The sequence below is a fragment of the Catharus ustulatus genome, chromosome 1 (genome assembly GCF_009819885.2).
Source record: "Catharus ustulatus isolate bCatUst1 chromosome 1, bCatUst1.pri.v2, whole genome shotgun sequence".
In the NCBI taxonomy this organism is placed as follows: domain Eukaryota; kingdom Metazoa; phylum Chordata; class Aves; order Passeriformes; family Turdidae; genus Catharus; species Catharus ustulatus.
Genome location: NC_046221.1, coordinates 109,671,542 through 109,691,151, shown reverse-complemented (window position 1 = coordinate 109,691,151; position 19,610 = coordinate 109,671,542). Strand labels below are relative to the sequence as shown.

General features: G+C 39.3%; 1 protein-coding gene across 26 annotated transcripts in view; it reads right to left on the bottom strand.

Moving 5' to 3' along the window:
• The window catches only part of EPB41L3 (erythrocyte membrane protein band 4.1 like 3), a 144,959-nt gene that overhangs the window by 24,306 nt on the left and 101,043 nt on the right, over positions 1-19,610 (bottom strand). For 20 of the 26 annotated variants that reach the window (XM_033069462.2, XM_033069409.2, XM_033069455.2 and 17 more), the window contains exons 4-12: positions 17,375-17,479; positions 15,074-15,116; positions 12,265-12,340; positions 10,563-10,781; positions 10,180-10,267; positions 6,541-6,693; positions 4,411-4,508; positions 2,901-3,076; positions 647-867 (exon numbers count right to left, since the gene is read on the bottom strand). In XM_033069462.2, coding sequence (XP_032925353.1) covers positions 647-867; positions 2,901-3,076; positions 4,411-4,508; positions 6,541-6,693; positions 10,180-10,267; positions 10,563-10,781; positions 12,265-12,340; positions 15,074-15,116; positions 17,375-17,479 — 1,179 coding nt within the window. The remainder of the gene's footprint in view (positions 1-646; positions 868-2,900; positions 3,077-4,410; positions 4,509-6,540; positions 6,694-10,179; positions 10,268-10,562; positions 10,782-12,264; positions 12,341-15,073; positions 15,117-17,374; positions 17,480-19,610) is intronic. The other 6 variants (XM_033069419.2, XM_042779633.1, XM_033069528.2 and 3 more) reach the window with 1 other exon arrangement.

Here is a 19,610-nt window from a genome sequence, read left to right as displayed (position 1 = left end):
TGGTGGTGGTGGGATTGAAGATGATGAGGGATGACTCAAATTTAACAACTGAGAAGAGAACCATCAATTATAATTGCTTTCTTCAACATAAACTTCATACAAGTCAAGTAAATGCTTTTGTAAGCCAGAAAAAAATTGCTTATAGCAGCAATTAAGATCCAGAAGTTAATAGAGGGAAAATGCCCACTGAAATTCATGCAAGGAAACAGTGTTAAGAGAAGTATAAGAGGAATAGTTTAAAGCACCAAGCTACATACAAGAATAAAGAACTATTTTGTTGCCTTGTCAAAATAAGAAAACAGGATGGCCATACTAAAGTCAAAATATGACTGAAAACCAGAAGAACAAACACGCACCGCCAGGCTTCTTCTGGGCATTTCCTAAAGAGCTGCTGAATGCTGAGTGAAAAACATCATTCTGACTGTTAAACATATTTCAAAAAACAGTCCAAGGCAGGAACTAACTTTTATAACATCTATGAAAACTGAAAGGACTACAAAAACACTGATTCAAGACACATATATACACATGGTATATTTCCTTTCACAGAACTATTTCCTCTTTCTCCCCCCATCCCTAAAAATTCAGTGTTTCTCCAAGCACTCTCCAGGCAGCCCTGTTTAATACAAAACCCTGAAAATTCTACCTTGGTGTCATGGCGTATTGCTGAAATCGGGGTGACTTCCTCTGCTCTCTTCTTTTTGCCCTCTTCATCATCTTTGTCCTCTTCTGTCTTTTTCTCTGGAGTCACAGTGGTTATCAAGTTGGTCTGAGAGATGCCCTTTGTTGTGGCGTACTGGCCAGTACCAACCTCTGCAGCAGACACAGAATCCTTCATGTACATTTCATGGTTTTCATTCACTGATGCTAAAAGCAAATATTTAAAGAGGGAAAATCTGAAATAGCTTTTGCTGAGAAGCTGCATAAAATTAAAAAAGCTGGTTTAGAAAAACATTTGAGATAATGCTGAAAACAGAACTACGTCATGTTTCAGGAAACTAGAAGCATGTGCATACATTTAAATAAACTGTTTACTTGAAATGAAGCTCATAGCTTTTATATGCATATACATATATTATAGATGTGTATACACACATTACTGCAGCTAATGTGTGCATTACACAGTTGTTAAATGTTAGCAAGCCGTTAAAATTACTACTGTAGTAAAACACCAGACAAAAAAAAAAAAAGCAATGCATTGCCACAGTTATCAGGCAGGAAACATAAGGAGAACCAGCTATGACATCAGCCATGGGGGTGGAAGAGATTTTTTTTTTAAAAATCTGTCAGAATATAAAAACACAGATCAAATGCAGATTTAGTAATGTGCTGCATTACAGAAAATGACAATATTGATATAACACAAGCATAATACCTGAGAAAAAAGAAATGTGATCCTTGTATTATTGAGTACTAAAGTCTGCCAGTTAGATGAGCTCATTATCCTAAAAAATTCTGCGAAGTGATGACATTCAGTTAAGTGGACCCAACCAGAATATTTTAGGATGCAAGTGCTCAATAATTAATCAGATTTAAATATATAAAAGTAATTTCGAAAGAAATAGTACCTTTATGGATAGAATATAATCAAAACTTTAACGTATGCCCAGACCCTGCTCTTGACTATTGGTTAACTAATTTCTAAACCAATAGGAATATTCCAATTTATAAACTCATTTGTAACAAATGACAGAGTCTTAGTCAGAATGTAAGTACAATGCAGAATGTTACAGACACATCTTCATTATAGTAATGCTAGTGAAGAGATCATAGCACTGATTTAAAAAACCTCTTTCCCCCATTTTCACTTAGGCAAATTAACATCATAAAAACCTTGCAGAGCCTAAAAAATGCTGGGTAAAGAAATTCAGGTATCTTGTCTCTTGGGATTAAGTTTAGGAGGCAGGAGAAAGAAAAGGGAGCAGAGGGAGACATCTTGTTTAGATGTTACAAGCAAAATAATGCAGAAGGATAAATTCTGCTTTGAAACACATGCACAGCAATCAGGTCACCAGTTGCTTGGTAACAAGCAAGAAGCACATCAGAATTAGAAGATTCCAAAATAATTAATGACAAGCAGTACCTTTAGAGGGAGAGAAAAAGGCTTGTCACTTTTACTTTTAAATCAAAGCTTCTCCCCAACCCCACCACCAGCTATACTCCTTGCAATTTGTGACATTCTGCAAGAGAATTCACCTTTTTTTTTTAAATCTGTAATGAATCTGAGTCTTTTTTTTCTACAAAAATAAACTACAAAATTACAGCCTCTTTTTACTCAACAGCTGACAACAGTAATAGCTGATGACAGTAGCTGATACTTCGAACTACACACTGATTTAACCAAAGTCAGCAGAAGAACCATGACCTCCGTGAACCAAGGATAAAGAGAGGAAGGATGTACCATTAACCTATGTATGTTACTTTCCATTTCATACCTTCAAAAATAATGGATGAAAAAAGTCTCAGTGCTCATTGGAGCAAGATGTGAGGTAATTGGAATCAAGAGTTATCACTCAAGGGAAATAATTAATAATTTCTGGATTGTAACAAACTTAAGTGGAAAACCTACACAGGAGAAAAATTCAAATTCAACCAAAACCCAAACAGTCACTCATGTAAACCCCTAAAAAGTGTTGAAGCAGGGAAGCAGATACGAGGCCAAGGACAGACACTCTGTGAGGAGTGGGCTCCAAAGGACATCCTCCAGCCAAACACTTTGTAAGGACCCCAGCAGTTCATTTAGCATGGAAATTCTCTGTACCCTCCTCTACCCCTGGTAGGTGCTCACGGCCTCCACGCAGCCAAATCTCGAGGAGAGGAGATGATGAGGCTTACACCTGATCTAAAGCAGTGAGCACTGTGATGATAATTTTTGCCAAGGTCAGTTGAGAGGACCTTACCCCCATCTAAGCTGCGAGACATGGTGTAGCGTTTGCTAGAGGACCGCTCAAAGTAGGGTGCAGGTCGGTCTATGAGGGCGCTGGCTCTTCTCGTCTGGGCCTGCGTCCGGCCGCTGTAGCGAAACTTGGAGCCCAGCGTGAGGAACTTCTTTGGAGGTGCTTCTGGCAGCAGGAGCCTAAAACACACCAAGCAGTGCACCTGTTATCCCCCCTCCTCCAAAATCCGCTGTTTCTGCAGAGGAGAGAAGACGACTGCTGGGTATCATTCTCCATCATAACCTGTGCCTCACCGGTCTGTGGCTAAAAGGGAATCAAAGGACGCCCCTCATACAGCATGACAAAACCACTTAGCTAAAGCATTTGGAGATCTGAGTTCTTCCAAATGGGCAAGAATCACTCAGCTCCTTCATGCCAGAAAATCAGATTTACTATTTTCTGATTACCAAAACTATAATTGTGGTAGTGCTTCTTGTACCAGAGGCCCTGACTGGGCTGAAATGAAGATGTATCTCTTCAAATTTAACATGGTGATGTTATGCTGAGGATAGGGCCAGAACTGATTTCCAGTGAATGACAGGCAGTATTCTTTCACAAGGGTGTAGACATTTTTCAGGTTTGAGCTCTCCCACCCTCTGTATTTTGGGCAGGGTAGCTGGCTGAAGAAGCCATTCTCCTGCTATGGAGTCTATGCTTCAGACATTGTTTTTTCATTAAAAATAATAAAATACCCCAAAAATGCACACTCCATTTCTCTTTAGATCTTTTGCTGGTATGACTGCATTTCATATGAAGGTACAGACAGCTTGAACAAACAGTTTTAAGAAAGGAGTACTCCCAAACATTCCCCAGAGGGGGTTCTTAAGCACAGGACACCTTTCAAACTGCTGAAAATCTCATCCTTTTGGGTTTCCCTTGGCTCCCCTTTTAATGACTATCTTAGGACAAACTAATTACAGCACTCATTTCACTATCCGAAACTTTTCTCGGTTCTTTTAGAAGTCAAAAAAATAGCTGTAAAACTCCTTAGTAATCCAAAAATTACAGCTATGGGTTGGGTATCCTGGGTGACCAAAAAAATCCACGATCTACTATTGTCTGTACTTTCATATATAATTAAATAAAAATATTCTTCTTTTTTAAACTCTTACCCACATCCCCCAGCAATCTTCCATATAAGAAGATTGTTTTCCCTTTGCAAGCTTAAATGCAGTAGTGCAGCAGAGTCCTTCATCTCCTTAATTATAGCAGCTGATAATATTATGGCACAGATAAAGCAAAATGATTAATTAGGACCATATGGTGATTTTAAGCAGTATCTATCTGAAATAGTATGAATAATTTGGGTGCAACATCTCAAATTTTGAAAAAAAGCAATAACTTTCCTTTATCTGCTCAGAGGTACCTCACGATTAAAAAAACAAATTGATTTGAAGGATTTTGTCTCTGCTGACAGAATTGATATTTTCTGTTGTGTTTTATATCACACCTTTAGGAAAAGAAATCCACATACCTGAAAAATGTATGGTGTTCAACACACACTTTCCATAAGCGCTTTGCAGCACGATGATTTGGCAACTTAAACCCAATAGTGCTTTCAAACTGCTCAAACTAGGTAGGAAAAAAGAATAAGTATGTTTTTGGTGCTGTGCATCTATTTTTAGACAGTGTACACAGGTTCATCTTCATTTCCTCTGTCTGTATCATCGCATTGCAAGGGTGAATGTATATGCTCACATATATAACCGCATACATAAATATTCTACAGAAAGAATTCTGGGAAAGAAGCTGTGAATGATAATCTATAGCAGCCTTTGAGGACCATTTCTGGGGGGAAACATTGGCCATGAGCAAGAGATTTCTTATGGTGACAGTGATGTTTTATACCCTATAGTAACAAAGAGATCAGTTAAGACTAGGGAGACTTCTGAGAAAACATCATTCAAGTGTTTTACCCCGTTGATTTATTTTCACCAATTTAAACCACAGTGGGAAGTCTGTTAATAGCTGAAGGTGACCAGCAGTCCTCAGGGACTGATTTGGTCTCACACAGACTTAGATTAAGGATATTTACAGAGAAAGTACTACTGTTAGTAAATCACAGTGATTAAAGCTAATTCATCTGAGGAGGATGAGGCAAGACAGGTAATTTAAAAGAGTTGTCCAGAGATACAAAGAGACCTCTTTACATTGTGCTGCAAATTTATATATTTCAGATGCAGAAGCTGTGCCAGCTATATCTGCAGTGATGTGCTGATGGGTACAGACGGCTGAATACATAAATTAGAGCTGCTGTGATGAAGAAAGGTACGCAGAAGGGCACTTGTAAGGAAGTCTGGATCCCTACAGAAGCTGACAGGAAAAAAGGAAGGAAACAACAAAATAATAAAGATAATGTGGGATACACATTATGACCAAATATAATTTGGACAGAGGATGCATTGATTATTTTACACACAGAACTATGACCTGGTCACAGGATATTCTGTACCAAGATCAGCAGAGCTCAACAGGGTAACAGTGGTGGAGAGCTTCAGTGCAGGCATTGGGGATGACTGTTTGGGTTTTTAAAGTTAAACTCAAGGTTGGAAGTTTGGTTACTAAAACTGTGTCTTATTAGGGGCAGGAGATATAGGTTTGTGGATTTTGGTTTAGGACTCTAAAAAAGGCTCAGCCTAAGGAGTGGGGAGCCCCAGCATGTTTCCCAGGTCAATTATGAAGTCAGTCCCAGAGACACCAATTGCATTAAGGGAGAAATGCCAGTTCTCATGTAAGTGATTTCAGTCCTGATATACAGCTCCACACTCTAAATGGATATGGGGTTTTCATCTATCACAGGCCAATTATTGTCCCGGCATTTAAAATGGGAATCCTCCTTCGCCTGTGATGATCCTGAATTTCTCAAGAGTTATCATCCTTTAGGCCAGGTTGGATGGAGCTCTGAACAACCTGGTCTAGTGGATGGAATCACTGCCCACGATGGATGGGTTGGAACTAGGTGATCGCTAAGGTCCCTTCCAACCCAAACCACTCCATGATATCCATGATATTTGGTGAGTGCAGGCTCAGCCCGTGAGGTCGGTATCTGCTTCGCATCCGACTGAGCCACGAGAGGGCACTCACTGCACGAGGTTTCATCACATCCCCTTCTCCAGAGCCAGAACAGGAGCTCCTGCGGGCCTGGGAGGGCTAATGTGTGCAGCTGCCCTAAATGCTGTAAATATACTGGTCTGATATGTTTATAGAGTTTGGTATGGCCTGTCTACATCTCATAGTGGGTGAGATAAATGAGATAATTGCCAGTTTCATGTACAACAGGGGGAGGATAACAAGCTCTCCATGAATAAGTAATATGCTACTTAAATGCCCAAAGTATTCATAATATGGATGAGCTTTTTATGTGCAGATGGCCATATTTATTCCCTACATTAGTTCATGGATGCCAACAGTAAAACAGCAAAGTTGTTTTTTTACCTGTATTTTAAAGATATACCTAGCCTTCCCCAAGAAAATTGGCATAAATTAGGAAATATTAATAGAGAGGAATGTTAAAAGTTTTTAAGAAAAAACAAATCAATAAATCAGTAAAAACTCATGTTTTTTCAAGAGGTTTATCCACTTAAGAGAATCAGGATGCCCTTACCTCCCCTGGTCGGATTTTGATGTAGAAGTTGTTCCTCTTGTAGGAAATTTTCAAAACCTTTGGCCAGGCAAATCTATTTATTCTGAGTCTGTCTCTATATATTAAGAGTCCACTTGCACAGACTCCTAGCATGATTTCCACTCCTTCAGAATCCTGGAAGAGCAAGCAATGCACTTGGTTGAGTATTTCTATCCTTGCATCCTACAGTACCACAGATTCCTCTATTCCGAGTTTCTATCTGAGTTACGTCTTTTTAATGCATCAGCTGTAGTGACCTGATTTCTGAGCGCTACCCGACTCCCTGAATGCATTCATGCAAATAATAGTAAGGTTGGGCAGGGTGAAGGAAACTCAGGGTTTCCAATGTTTCCTTATATTTTACAAAGACTCCGAAAGGGGGAGGGAATTTTTTGATGTCATTAAAAGAAATACATCAATCATATAGCAAAGTTTTATTAGCATAATAAAAAAACGTTATTAGCATAAATACAGATTGAAAGTAAGTATGACAGCATACAAATTTACTTCTCTTGGTATCACTCATCTCCATGACTAAGCCTTATGAATCCTTAGATAAATTTTTCTTCTGTAGTTTGCTCATCTTGGTTTTAGTAGGTTTGCAAGTTGCTTTAAGGCTTTTGTGCCTTTGCTCAGTATTTTCACTTTGAAATGCCCAGTGGGCATAAACTTGGGCATTTGGATGAGAAAAGATTCTTTTTTAATAGTGTGCAACTGTCTCTGTGCTATAACCTACATTTGACAGGAGGCTGTAGCTCAGACACATTAGCACTACAAAAGATTTGCCCATAATCTTATCAGAACATACCCATAAATATGTGTTTTTAAAGTAAGAAATATAGATTTTCTTTCCTTCAGAAGTCTTCAAATAGGCTAAAACCAATCTTTACCATCTTCTATCACTGTTTCTTTGTTTACTTGAGTACTAGTACTGATCGAGAAAAGAAGAATCCACCTTAAAGTAACTGAGTTCTTCACAAATTGTTTTTAAATAACCTAAAGTCAAAAAAGCCTGATCGCAGAAGCTTATGAAGATGTCACCTCTAATAACCATGAAATGAATTCATCATTTTCCTCTGGTTTTCCCAGCCAGTTCTCTTTTAGGCACTCAGTGGAAATCTGATTACATTTCAAGACCAACACAATGGTCAGTCATGATGAAACAGCTACAGCACAGCTTGAAATGAAAAAAAGTTTCAAAATCACAACATAGAAATAGTGCCACAAAGTCACTCCAGTATTACAAAACACACCAATAGAGGACATATGTTCCGACAGCAATGGTATCACCACTTGAAGATAGATGTTTCCTAAATATAGCTCATGTATGGTATCACCGTCAGGCACTACAAAAAAGACAAAGCTAATTTTTTCAGTGTACTTCTGTTTTTCACTTTCCTAAGCAAAGAACAATGTCCAAATACAGTGAATATAGTCTAACAAATGAAGTCTCATTGCAGTAATCACACTGCCTGGTGAATGCCTGAAATGCAAGTGTGCTCATACATGGCACATTTCTGTAGGTGCAAGGGGCTTCATTGTTTTGATACACTTGTTGAGAAGTGCCTCCTTCCCTTATCTCCAACTTTTCTGCAGACCAAAGTTTATTCAAGACTTTTGTTACTTGTTGGTGTCAGAGACTGTTTCCCAGTGTGATACTAGTGTAAAATGAAAGCTGAATAAAAGAATTTGGTTTTTTTTCAGAAGTCATGTAGTTACATGGGACAGAAACCTGCTAGCTGTAATGTCTGAGGCCCATCGCTCTAGCTCTGCACACAGCCAGGGGGGCTCCCTCAGCATGGTGAGAGCCCAGAGGACAAATCTGTCTATTTGAACACATCTTTCATCACAGCCTTGCATTTGATAACTGAGAGCTAGTTTTAATGTGAGCCAGTGAGTCCAACATCTGTCCAACACCGAAGACATTGGCACAGCCTTAATGAGTTGACATTTACACAGAGACATTTGCCATGGCACAAATTCCAAAAGGCATGCACAGAGATACTTGTCCCCTAGCCTGACACCATCAAATCTCACTGGCAGACCTAATTAAAACTAAACATGAACTTCTCACTCAGAGTCTACTTTTCCCACATTCAGCTCAGTTTTCAAGATGACTGTCAGGTTTCTTAACCCACAGACAGAAACACCTTGGTTGTCACTGCAGCTTTTTAAAATAAAAAGCATCTGTTTGGAGAGAGATTAGCTTTTTTACTAACTTCTCTTGCTCTGAGTCATTTGATATGAAAAAAAAGGAAGAGCAAACCAGGATACTAATATTTTTTCAGGCAAGAATAAATAAAATGGTTATCTTATAATACCCCATCTTAAACTTCACAGCTTTTGTACAATATTCTGAAAAAAATACTTAGGCCTTAATACTATGTTATGTAAAATTTTCAGTAACAAAGACTGTAACTTATTTAAAACAATAATCCATTTAGTTGCTGGTTTTGGATTTCTTTGCCTCGGAAAAAAAGCTATCAAGTGACATTTGCCAATCCATTTCTCTCTGTTCCAAATGTGCCTCAAGACAGCGAGTGTATCTGCAGGATACAGGGAAGACAGTGGCATCCCTCCTGGTTGATGTTACCCATTGAGCTGTACACAGATTCTTCATTTCCAGTGAAGGCAATCAACAGAACACAAAAGATTGCCTTGAATTCTGTAACAGACATGCACAGCTCCTATGAAATGCCTCAGGGACACAGTTGCAGGCTCTTTCAAGATTTGAGCTGCAAATTTATCTCAATTCTTGAAAGGATCTGCTGCAGCAAAAAAACAGGCTCACAATAATTTGACCTTTACAGAAAATGCAGTCCTCTCCACAGGGCAGAATTCTTTGGTTCCATAGTCATTTGCCAAGGATGCTTGCTAACCTCAAAAATGTTAAAATCCATTAGTCTTATTCCAAAGAGTGAAGGAACAGTGATTATTTATTTGGAAAAAAAAATCCTAAAACCAAAAATCAGACAACCAACACAAGGCTAGTAAGTGACTCTCCCAAGCCACAGTAAGAATGACCATGTTTTATTCATAACTTAGCCTGCTGATGATTAGAGGAACTACTTGATCATGGGAGAATGTTTGCAGGAGAATTACTGTCCTCCCTGTCAACCGCAACAACCACACTTCAGGAAAGAGACAAGCTGCTGTCTCCCCATTATCATCAATCTGATTAGGTTTCCAGCACAGCCAAATAATTGTTTGAAGGTCCTTTGCAGCATAGAAATGATCTGTTATCCAGTTAAGATAGCATGGTTGGCCTTATTAAACTGGAAAACATAGCTGAATTAAAAGAAAATTGACCACTTTCTGGAGATCTTCTAAAATCCTCCCTCATCACCTCATCTATTCAGAATTTTCCTCAAGGACTGCATTATTTAATCAACATGAAAGTTGATGTGCAACATCTTTGAATCTATAGGATAAGTTATGCTATGGTTACAATCTGTATTTATGCTTATTTCATGAGTTGTCTTTCCTCATTTCGACACATGATTCATCCTACAAAATTCCTGTCCCAAAAATATAAGAAAAAAAATACATCAGGGAGTCCATGCAGATCCAAGTACCATGCCACAGGAGACACATGCCCAGTGAAAGAACCAAAGTACATACCTTGGCATGATGGAGATCTACTCCATACATTGACAGCTTTTTGGCATTCTCCAGGAAATGCATCTCAGCTTCTGCAGGTGTCATTCCCCTGTGAAAATGAAACCAGTTCTAGCATAAATGTTAAGGAAATAGAAGCCAAAAGAAAATGCAGCAGCTAGAAAACATTTTCAACCTGTCAGAACTATAGCCATACCCCTTAGGTTGCTGGATACCCACCAGAGCCAAAGCTCTAGTGCAGACGCTGTTAGCTCACATGATACAACGCTCTTCTCTATCCAGAGACACACAGAGGAAAAACACTTGCCAGGAAAATATTAAGTACACCACTGCAGAATCTAACATCTGATTCAACAAGATGGTACCTGAGGCAGGCTAGAGCTCACCTGTGGCTCTTGTGCAGCTCGATCACTTTGTCCTCCAGCTCCTTAGTGTGGTTTGGCGCGAAGCGGAACTCGCTGATGTAGTCGCTGCCGTACTCGTCCGGGTCGTAGTCGCCGAGCTCCGACTGCACGGTGTAGGAGCCCAGCAGGGCCAGTGTGACGAACGAACAGGGCAGCCGACCTGACACGATGTCATCTCTCAGCTGCAAGCAGAGGTAGTACCTGCAAGGGAGCACCAAAGCAGCTCTGACAGGGTTCCTCCACCGCTGCCCCCAAAGAAGTGGCTCCCGAGTGCTGGAAAGATGCCTTGGTTCCAACAGGAATTTACAGACAGCCAAACCCAGAGATTTTCAGCCATTTGCAAGGACAATAATAATTTTGTAAAAACAGCCCCTAAATCCCCAAAACACCAAATTCTTGCCTAATTTATCAGTAGGAACACCTAATTTATCTTTATACAAGAGCATAGAGATCTCTTAATAAAATAGGTTATTACTTTATTTAGGGACCTAGATGAAGAAATATCCATTAAACATACTAGATTTCTATCATAAATCGCTTACATATAAAACTACCTGAAAAAGAGCTGACCTCCATGTCATTCAAAAAACATAAGCTGTCCCTTTAGCAACATGTTGTGCTTTCTCAATATATTTAAACAGTAAATGCTGTTAAAATCACAGAAATATGCAGTGCAAGGTTTCACCAGATAGATAAAAACAGAAAAAAAAGTGAAAAACATTGGTTTGGTGGCAAAAGCTGAGTTCCCAGGGAAAATTTAGGAGTCTGAAGAAGAATAAAATAATCCTTTCCTATGGAAGTCCTCTGTTCGATTATGAACTCTTGGCACACTGTCTTTCTGTACAGTAACCTTCCATAGGGGACCCTGATCTAGGCCAAAAGGCTTCATGCTACCTTTAAAGCAACAAGTACTCCATAAAGCCCTGAAGGTTAAAAATGTTCAAAGTTGCAAAATGCTATAACAGGCCAGGGAACAGTTTGTTGATGGCACAAAATCTCATCATGGATCAAAGTTTTTGTGCCTCCTTCCAAGGAGGAAATCAGGTGAGGTCTTTCTTTTTTTTTTTTTTTGCTGTGGTTGCAGTGTGAATTCAAAACCAAGGAGTAGAGGTGTAGAGTGCATTGGAGAGCAGGGAGCAGCTATTAATTACAACCACATTCTCTATTCCATGCACATCAGCTACTTACTTTGTCAAATGATACACAAAATTTGCATGCATGCTTATTCTCATCTATCCTGGTTTCAGCTGGAAAAGTGTTCATTTTTCCCTAAGTAGCTGGTACAGTGCTTGCTCTGTTTTGGATTCAGTATGTTCATGAAACCACAACATTATCTCACTTATTTTCTTTCACAGTCATGATTTTGCTTACAGTAATAACTTGTTACCACTGGTAAAAATGGGCATCAGGCATCTTTGTGAATATTAAAATCAACTCTTAGGAATATACATATTGAAAAAGCTGGGGTTTAGGTTTAAACTACACAAAATACTTCATAACACAGAGGACAGACACTGTACACACTGCCTTTTCTGTCAAAATATTGTATCTTTTCCATAAGCTCATATGAAAAAGAAAGACAATTGGAATATAAAACATTTATTTTCTCATATAATTAGAGTGTAAGTGCTAACAGGAACAGCTTTTAAGCCACTTCTAATAAGGTATTTAATGTTTAAAACACCTGGTAATGTCTTCAGATAGCTGGGCAGGGTCTGGAGGGTAGAATTTCACATTAAATGCAAACTGCCAAGCACCACCTGGAAAAGAACATAGACTGACTGAAAGTACACTGCAAATGCAAACAGAGATGCTCATACTATTCAATCACCAGCAGACTTAAAAATATCTCAGACAAGCAATTAATAAGAACAGGTTTCAGAACATTTTTGCCACATGTCATACTGAAGATATTTTAGATCAGATTTTACAGCTCTTTTCTTATTTAGTTGGATTTCCACTGAAGTGAGGACTCTGAGTGAGCAGTAATTTATTACTAATACTAAAAAAAACCCTCAGTCTGAGAACAAGGTTAATTGAAAGTAAGCCCCACGCAGTCTGTACAAGCTTTAAAAACCAATAACCCAAAACACAGAGATGCTGGAAACACCAAAAACCAGAGTATAAATGGGCTCTGGAGCAGGGTGGTGTGCTGAGGTCTCACTGCCCAAATCAGCTCACACACAGCATCCTCTCAGAGTGCTGCCTCAGCACACAGCTCCTTTCTCCAGCAGACATAAATTATTGTGCAGACAAAACTGCAAGGACAAACAGAGAGAATGACTGCAAAAGCACTGGGGAAATCTTATTTAATTATTTCACTAAATTTAGTTGACCCATGGGATGGATACTGATTTGTATCTCCAGAGTTAGCAAAATTATTTCTGGAGTGTTAGCTTTAAATGTTGCAAAAAAAGTAATATCAAGGTTTAAAAATAGAGTTGAACATGGTATGTAAATGTAGAAGGTATTCTGAAAGAAAGGGTTAGGTTACACTAGCACATGACTTGAACACAAATGAAAAGCAATAACAAAACCCCAAACCACACTGTTCTTACAAGCAACAAGGAAATTTTATCCCTTGGGAGGCCCCATACACTTTGGTCATCCATACATCTAATCTCAAATGTTCCAGGCCAGGCTGGATGGGGCTTTGAGCAACCTGGTTTAGTGGGAGGTGTCCCTGCCCATGGCAGGGGTTGAAATTAGGTGATCTTTAAGGTCCCATGCATTTCAAACAATTCAGTGACTCTATGAATGTGCAAGAAGAGTTTTGTTGTTCACCATCAGGACTCAGCTCTTTGCAAGACTTTTGGAGTCCTTGATTCTAGGAACTTTTTCATTTTCTTGGGCCATAAAAGATGGTGAAAGGAAGATTTGGCTGGCGGTGAGAATGGGGCATGGTCCCACCAGAGAGCAGACAAGCCCAAGGTGGGAATGCAGCCAGAGGTGACACCTGGTTCCACAACAGATGGAAGGGACCATGGCCTGTAAACCAATTCCTTGGCATAAAAAAAGTAATCAAACCTATGATAAAGCCTATCATAAGAGCATAGACGGTTAGATAGAGGAGTAAGCAGTCTTCACCCCATATTTACAGGGTTAGGATAAAACCTAACACTGTGCAAGTTAGTGGGTTATAACTAATGGGGTGTGAACCAAGGACATTTCTCAACCACTGGGATGAAGTCCCAGCAGTGTGGTTTGCGTGTTGTACAACCCAACCAGCATTTAGTAGGAATATATATATGTATGTTTTGGAAAGCATTATGGGTAACAGCACTACTTTTCCGCTGTTGGCCTGTTCCAAACTTCTGGGATGAATTGTACAGAGAAAGAAAATTATTAGTCATTTCCTGCAAATACAACTGTCCACTACCTCAAGTCCAGGATGAGATTCTTCTGCCCTGGTTAATCTCCTGCTGTCACAACCCTTCATTGTCTATTTCATGGTTTGGGTACATATTAAATGCATTTCTAATATGTGGTGGGGAGCTGAGCTGCTTTACTTGCACTGACCATCTGTGTAACCTGACTCATCATGATCTAAAGCACCTTCCTCTCCAGATCCATTCCTTCATGGGATTTGAAAAAAGCAAATGCTCATTACTTTTGTATTGCAGATCACTTACTTGTAATGAAAATAATATTGGAGGAAAGGGGAAGTTGCTCACAGTAAGTGGGGAAATTTTTCCACCAGTCTAAATTAACCCTTTGAATTGTGGTGAGGGAAAGGATTTATTTGCCAGGCCTGGCCCAACAAATGTGAACTACCAGATACGGTTGTTTGTGAAAGCACAAGTGTTAGAAGAGGTAATTTACAAAATACGCAAAGAAAAGATTTACTGAGGCTTTTCTGCCCACAAAAGTCATACAGATAAACATTTTGTCAATTTTTAAAAGTGAGGGGTATTAAAAAAATGCAAGACAAGTTTTGAGCCCAGCAGTCTCAAAAATATTTTCCTTTGAGAGGTTTTTGAATTTCTAATGTGGCAGATGCCTAGTGATAACAACTGAGCTTTTAAAAAGATTCATGTGAATCAGAAAATTGACTGAATGGTCATTTTAGGAGCAAAGATCAATCTTCTGAAATGTAGAAAGGGAAAGTATTTTAGATAGACCACTATCCTTGTATCAGTGAATTATTTCAGTATGGGGTAAAAGCATTGTTTCTGGATATGATATAAATATCAGCAATGCAAGAAATAAGCCATTTACGTGGCCTAGTCCCTAAGGTTACATTGCTTAATGTCAAACTTCAGGATTTTGCGTCTCTGCAAATGTCAAGTTGTTTTCAGCGATGCAAGTTCACATGTTATGAGCATCAGTAATGCCTCACCATCATCACAGGCTAAAAAATCTAAAGGATTAAAAAATCTAAAGGTAGATAATTCCTTTGCTAAAGTCTTGGGAGAGGATACCAAAGATGACTGTGAAATATGCTTTGTCCCCATGGGGGGACATGTAGAAGGGGGCAACAACAACAAACTTACTTCGGATCTGCTTCTTGATTTCCTTGGCAGGGTCCAACCAATTCTGCAAAGAAAATGTTTCCTTTTTTCAATTTGAATTAGAAAACACAATAAACATTATTTTTAAAACAGTGGTATGAATCAAAGCTAGAACACGTGAATATCTGCCACCCCTTTCTCCTTGGAGCTGCAGTAGGCAGGGTTAACACTAATATTCAAGATGTGGCCTGGGTAGAAACACGATTTTTATTGGCCTTCACAGATTTTGAGGGCCTGAATGATTTGAAATAAAAATAAAAAAAATAGGAATTGGTAAAATGAACCTACAGAGATCTTTTTGCAGAGTATCTTGCAGTAAAAGTAAATTTCTACAAGCTTGTTACAAAGAGGTGTTTTTGATTTTTTTTTTTTTCCTCCAATCCCGGAAAGGCTGAAAAGACTTGCTGGAGGATAAGCAAGTGCAGAGTAGGGCACTATCCTGTTTGCAATGCAGCACGGGCATGAGGGGCTCCCCAGGGAAAACCAGATGGGCACCTCTGCCCCCATCCACACCACGCAGAGCCCAGTGACTATGCAAGACAAAACCCTTGCTGAGGTGGTGGAGAGTTATCCCAGTACTCCATGGATGCCAAGGAGAAGATGAAATTCCTCTGGAGGAAGCACAGAGCAGCTTGGGGTCTCAGTGCCTCTGCTGTCTTGACCTCTAAGAGAATCAAATTAATATTTAAAATTTGTCCCAGCCCAGAACAAAAAGTTCGCTTTCCCCAGGAAAGTTCCACTCTCTCCAAAGAAAGATAAACAAATGTATCAGAGAGACAATAAAACACTAAAGATATATCAAACAAGCAGAACACAACAATCCCTCCCCAACAAAAACAACCAGTTTGCAGCTGTCCAAACCTGCTCTGTGCTGCAAAACATGAGCCTGAAGATCTCCAGCTATGGCTGAGTACAAAAGCACACTATGCACCAAGAAATTAAAGATGCATTTAGAATTTCTGTTTACAAAGATGACATGGGATATGAGCACATATGTTGTCTGGCTGGTAGTTATGGGCCAGAGGATGCAGGTGAATTGATAAACCCTTTGACATTAAAAATATGCATGTTATTGATCAACAAAAGTGGTGGCAGGCAGCTGTTCTGTTAACTGTTTAGCTGTGTCAAGTAACTGGAGACCCATAAATGTTTCGCTCTTCTAAGCTCCATGTTAATAATGAATCCATGCTTCTCATTCCCGAAAGAAAAGGAAAGCATACCTATCTGAAAATGCATTTAGACTTTTGCCTAAATTTTCTCAAAACTCAAAACTAAGCATATGCTAAAGCATTATCTTGCAGTCAGATGGACCAAGTGTCTGCTTAAGTGATTTTTTCTGAATTAGAAACAAAGAAGTCTCTAAAGAAAGGGGGAAAATGAAACAAAAGGACCAATTTCTTTCACATCATATATATTTGAAACAAAAGGAAACCTAAAAAACACAGCTGTTCTTCCCACAAGACATAAGCAGTTAAAAAAGTAGTAGTAGCTTCAGCTCCATCAGGGAAGATCTTTCAGCCCACACAAAGCACAAAATATCTTCACCTACCTGGTGAGCTCTGCTGAGTTGCTGTGCATATTGATAAGAAGTTTTGTACTGGCTTCTGTCAAAATATTTATCTTAAAATCCCAAAATAACACAACGTATTTTAAATCATCCTTTGGTACTCTCACCATACCATGTCCCAAGCAATGTATGTTTGGGACATATCACCTGCACATTAGATCATCTTCAACACTTGTAATACACAGCTTGTTCCATACTGAAGTTGGAATGCAGGACAGCAGAATGTGATTCACTATTTCTACCAACTGCTTCTGAAGACTAATGTCCTTAGTCAAATCAACAATAATGCTAAGATAAAGTCAAGGCTTAGAGCCTTTCCTTATCTTAGCAGTTAGCGGGAGCAGTCAGTCATCTCCTGCCTATCTGTGTCCCAACCACTATTATTAAGCCATATTTTAGTATTATATGTTTCGCAGTGTGTCTCAGAGTGTAAATCTGACTTTCACCTATGACACTAAAAGAATAAATCATACTAGAAAGTGCACTAGCTACATGATTAATATCTTTCATGTCATAAATTGCCAAAAGAGAGGGAAGCCCGGGAAACACAGGAGATGCTCTTGAAAAGTAGAGCCACAAAAAACAATTACTCAGATTGTGTCTATGGAACTTAGCAAGGAAGATAAAACCAACTTCTGAATTGTTTGCAGTTGGGGAGGGTCTCAGGGAGTTCTGATGTTCAAATGTCAAAGGCCACCTGCAGTTCTGAGGGTTACCTTTTGGTTTTCTGTGTCTCTGTATGTTAGCCCAAAGTAGTCTTTTTCCAAAAGGTTCAGATGCTCGCACACTTTGTCGAATAGCACTTGACCTCTGGAACGTTTCTGTGGGAAATGAACAGAAAAAAAATAAAAAAGACACTTAAGTTTACAAAATAAAGCATTAAAATAACACCTTTTCTGTCAGATCAGTAACCTCAGAGTTATTCAAATCAATGCATTCATCCTTCCAACCTATCGACCTTCCTAAGAATCTACTGAATGGGGTGAGACCTCTTATTCTAAAACCTCAAGTCTTCTTACAGAGTTAAAAATTAGTCACACATGTTGTGTTTCAATTTCCAATAGGAAAATATTTTCTGTCTTTCAGAAACTTTCAGAGCATGATGAAGTCACACCTCTGCAAATCAAAGCAATTCTTTGTGTACAACAAATAGCAGTACAAATTATTCCTGGTCATGGATTATCAGAGTTCTGATTAGGGGGGGCAATCCACTGGAGGAAAAACCAAGCATGGACCTACTTTTTGCTTTGGTAACAGTGTGTACTGATTTCAGGACCCATTTTTGCCTAATACACAGAGAAATGTGATTACACCATCTATGGAAATCATGGAAAGAGCCTAGTATCTGACTGGGAATGCAGCTGGGCAAAAAACCAGCTTTCCAGTGCCCCACTAACCTTCTTTACTACTGGCATGTCAGATAAGAAGATGTCTCACTGTCATCACCCAGAGCCCTTAGCAGATGCTTCATAGTATCTATCATACTGGACAGTAAAAATTCAGGTCATCCTGCTTCTCAGCGTTGTATGCGAAATTGAGAAAATCTCCAGAAAAACAAAGAGACAGAAATACCCTCTTTATAACTTAAAAATGCCAACTTTGATATATATTAACTATGATGAACAATTCAAAATTATTTGGGCCATATTCATCACTGTGTTTCATCACTGCCTGCTTCCCTAAGTGCAACTCAGCTAAAGGAAAAAGTCTCCCCATTTTATTCTGACCACATGCACACATAAATATTTTAGCTGATGTCAGTGCAGCATTTTCTTTATCTGTAGCATACGTATGACTAGAAGCAGACTGGAAATACACTACTTGCTTCAAAGGCAATGCAGGCAGCTGATAAAAAAAAGAGGAGAGAATGCCACCTCCAAATTTACTTGCCTCTGCCGACAGAGCTGCACCCGGGACGCGCTGCCAGCCCAGTAGCCTTGGCTGGGAGAGGGCAGCTCAAAATCCAAGCAGACACAGTTATGCCAACAAACCCATGGAGCCCAATGCTGGCCATAAACTATTTTAGAAGTTGTAAACAAGCCAAGAGAAAAAAAAGGAAAGAACTGACGGTTGCTGCATAACACCCAGTGAAAACAACGCAAGAGATGATGGAGGAAGTTGTGCAGCGTAATCTAATTTGTGTTAAATTTGGTATTTGTACTGGCATTCAAATGATATATTGAAAAGGACACTGGAAAACATCCTTTACATTTTTATCAATGGAGAAACTGAAGCATGGCCTAAAAAATGTTCTCCAGCTCATGAAAAAAACCCCAGGCCCAGAAGTACATTACAAGTGTATCCCTGTAAATTCATTTACTGTGCCTTCCAGCATTATTTGAGCAAACAGCTCTAGGGCCTTGTTCTGCGTGTCACATGCTTTCCACCCTGTGAGTAGGAAGCATAAATACGCCCCAGCTCCTTTATAATGTCAAACAAATGTTTAGCTGATTCTTCACACCCTGAACTTGAAAGTAGGTAACAAGAGGTTAGTGGTTTTATACTTGGTACTCTCTGTAGAGGAAGAGGTGGATAAAAAAGATCTTAATACTGGTCTGTGGAGAGGAACAAACTCAGAAACTTCAAGCCAAAATTGTCACATTTCTGCTATAAGCAAGCAGTGCTGCATTTTGCCGAATATCTTGCTCTTCTACTTCTTAACAAACTAAGTAGCCGTACTGGATAGAGAAAAACAAGCAGGTTAGCTCTAGAGGAGACCAGCTTTGAAAAACACTATATCTGTGCCAGTGCACCATTTGCATGTATTCGAATTGTGGAACTTCAGTGCTCTCTTAATTTTAAGAGTCACTTAAGGCCAGCACAGGAGTTGTTTTATGTGGCCAATCCACATAGCTACACAGATGTCTTTTTTGAGAAATAGTAGCTAGCAGCTGCAAGGTATGGTGTTTTAACAGGGAATTACAGGAAACAGTTGTGCAGGACTGTGCTGTA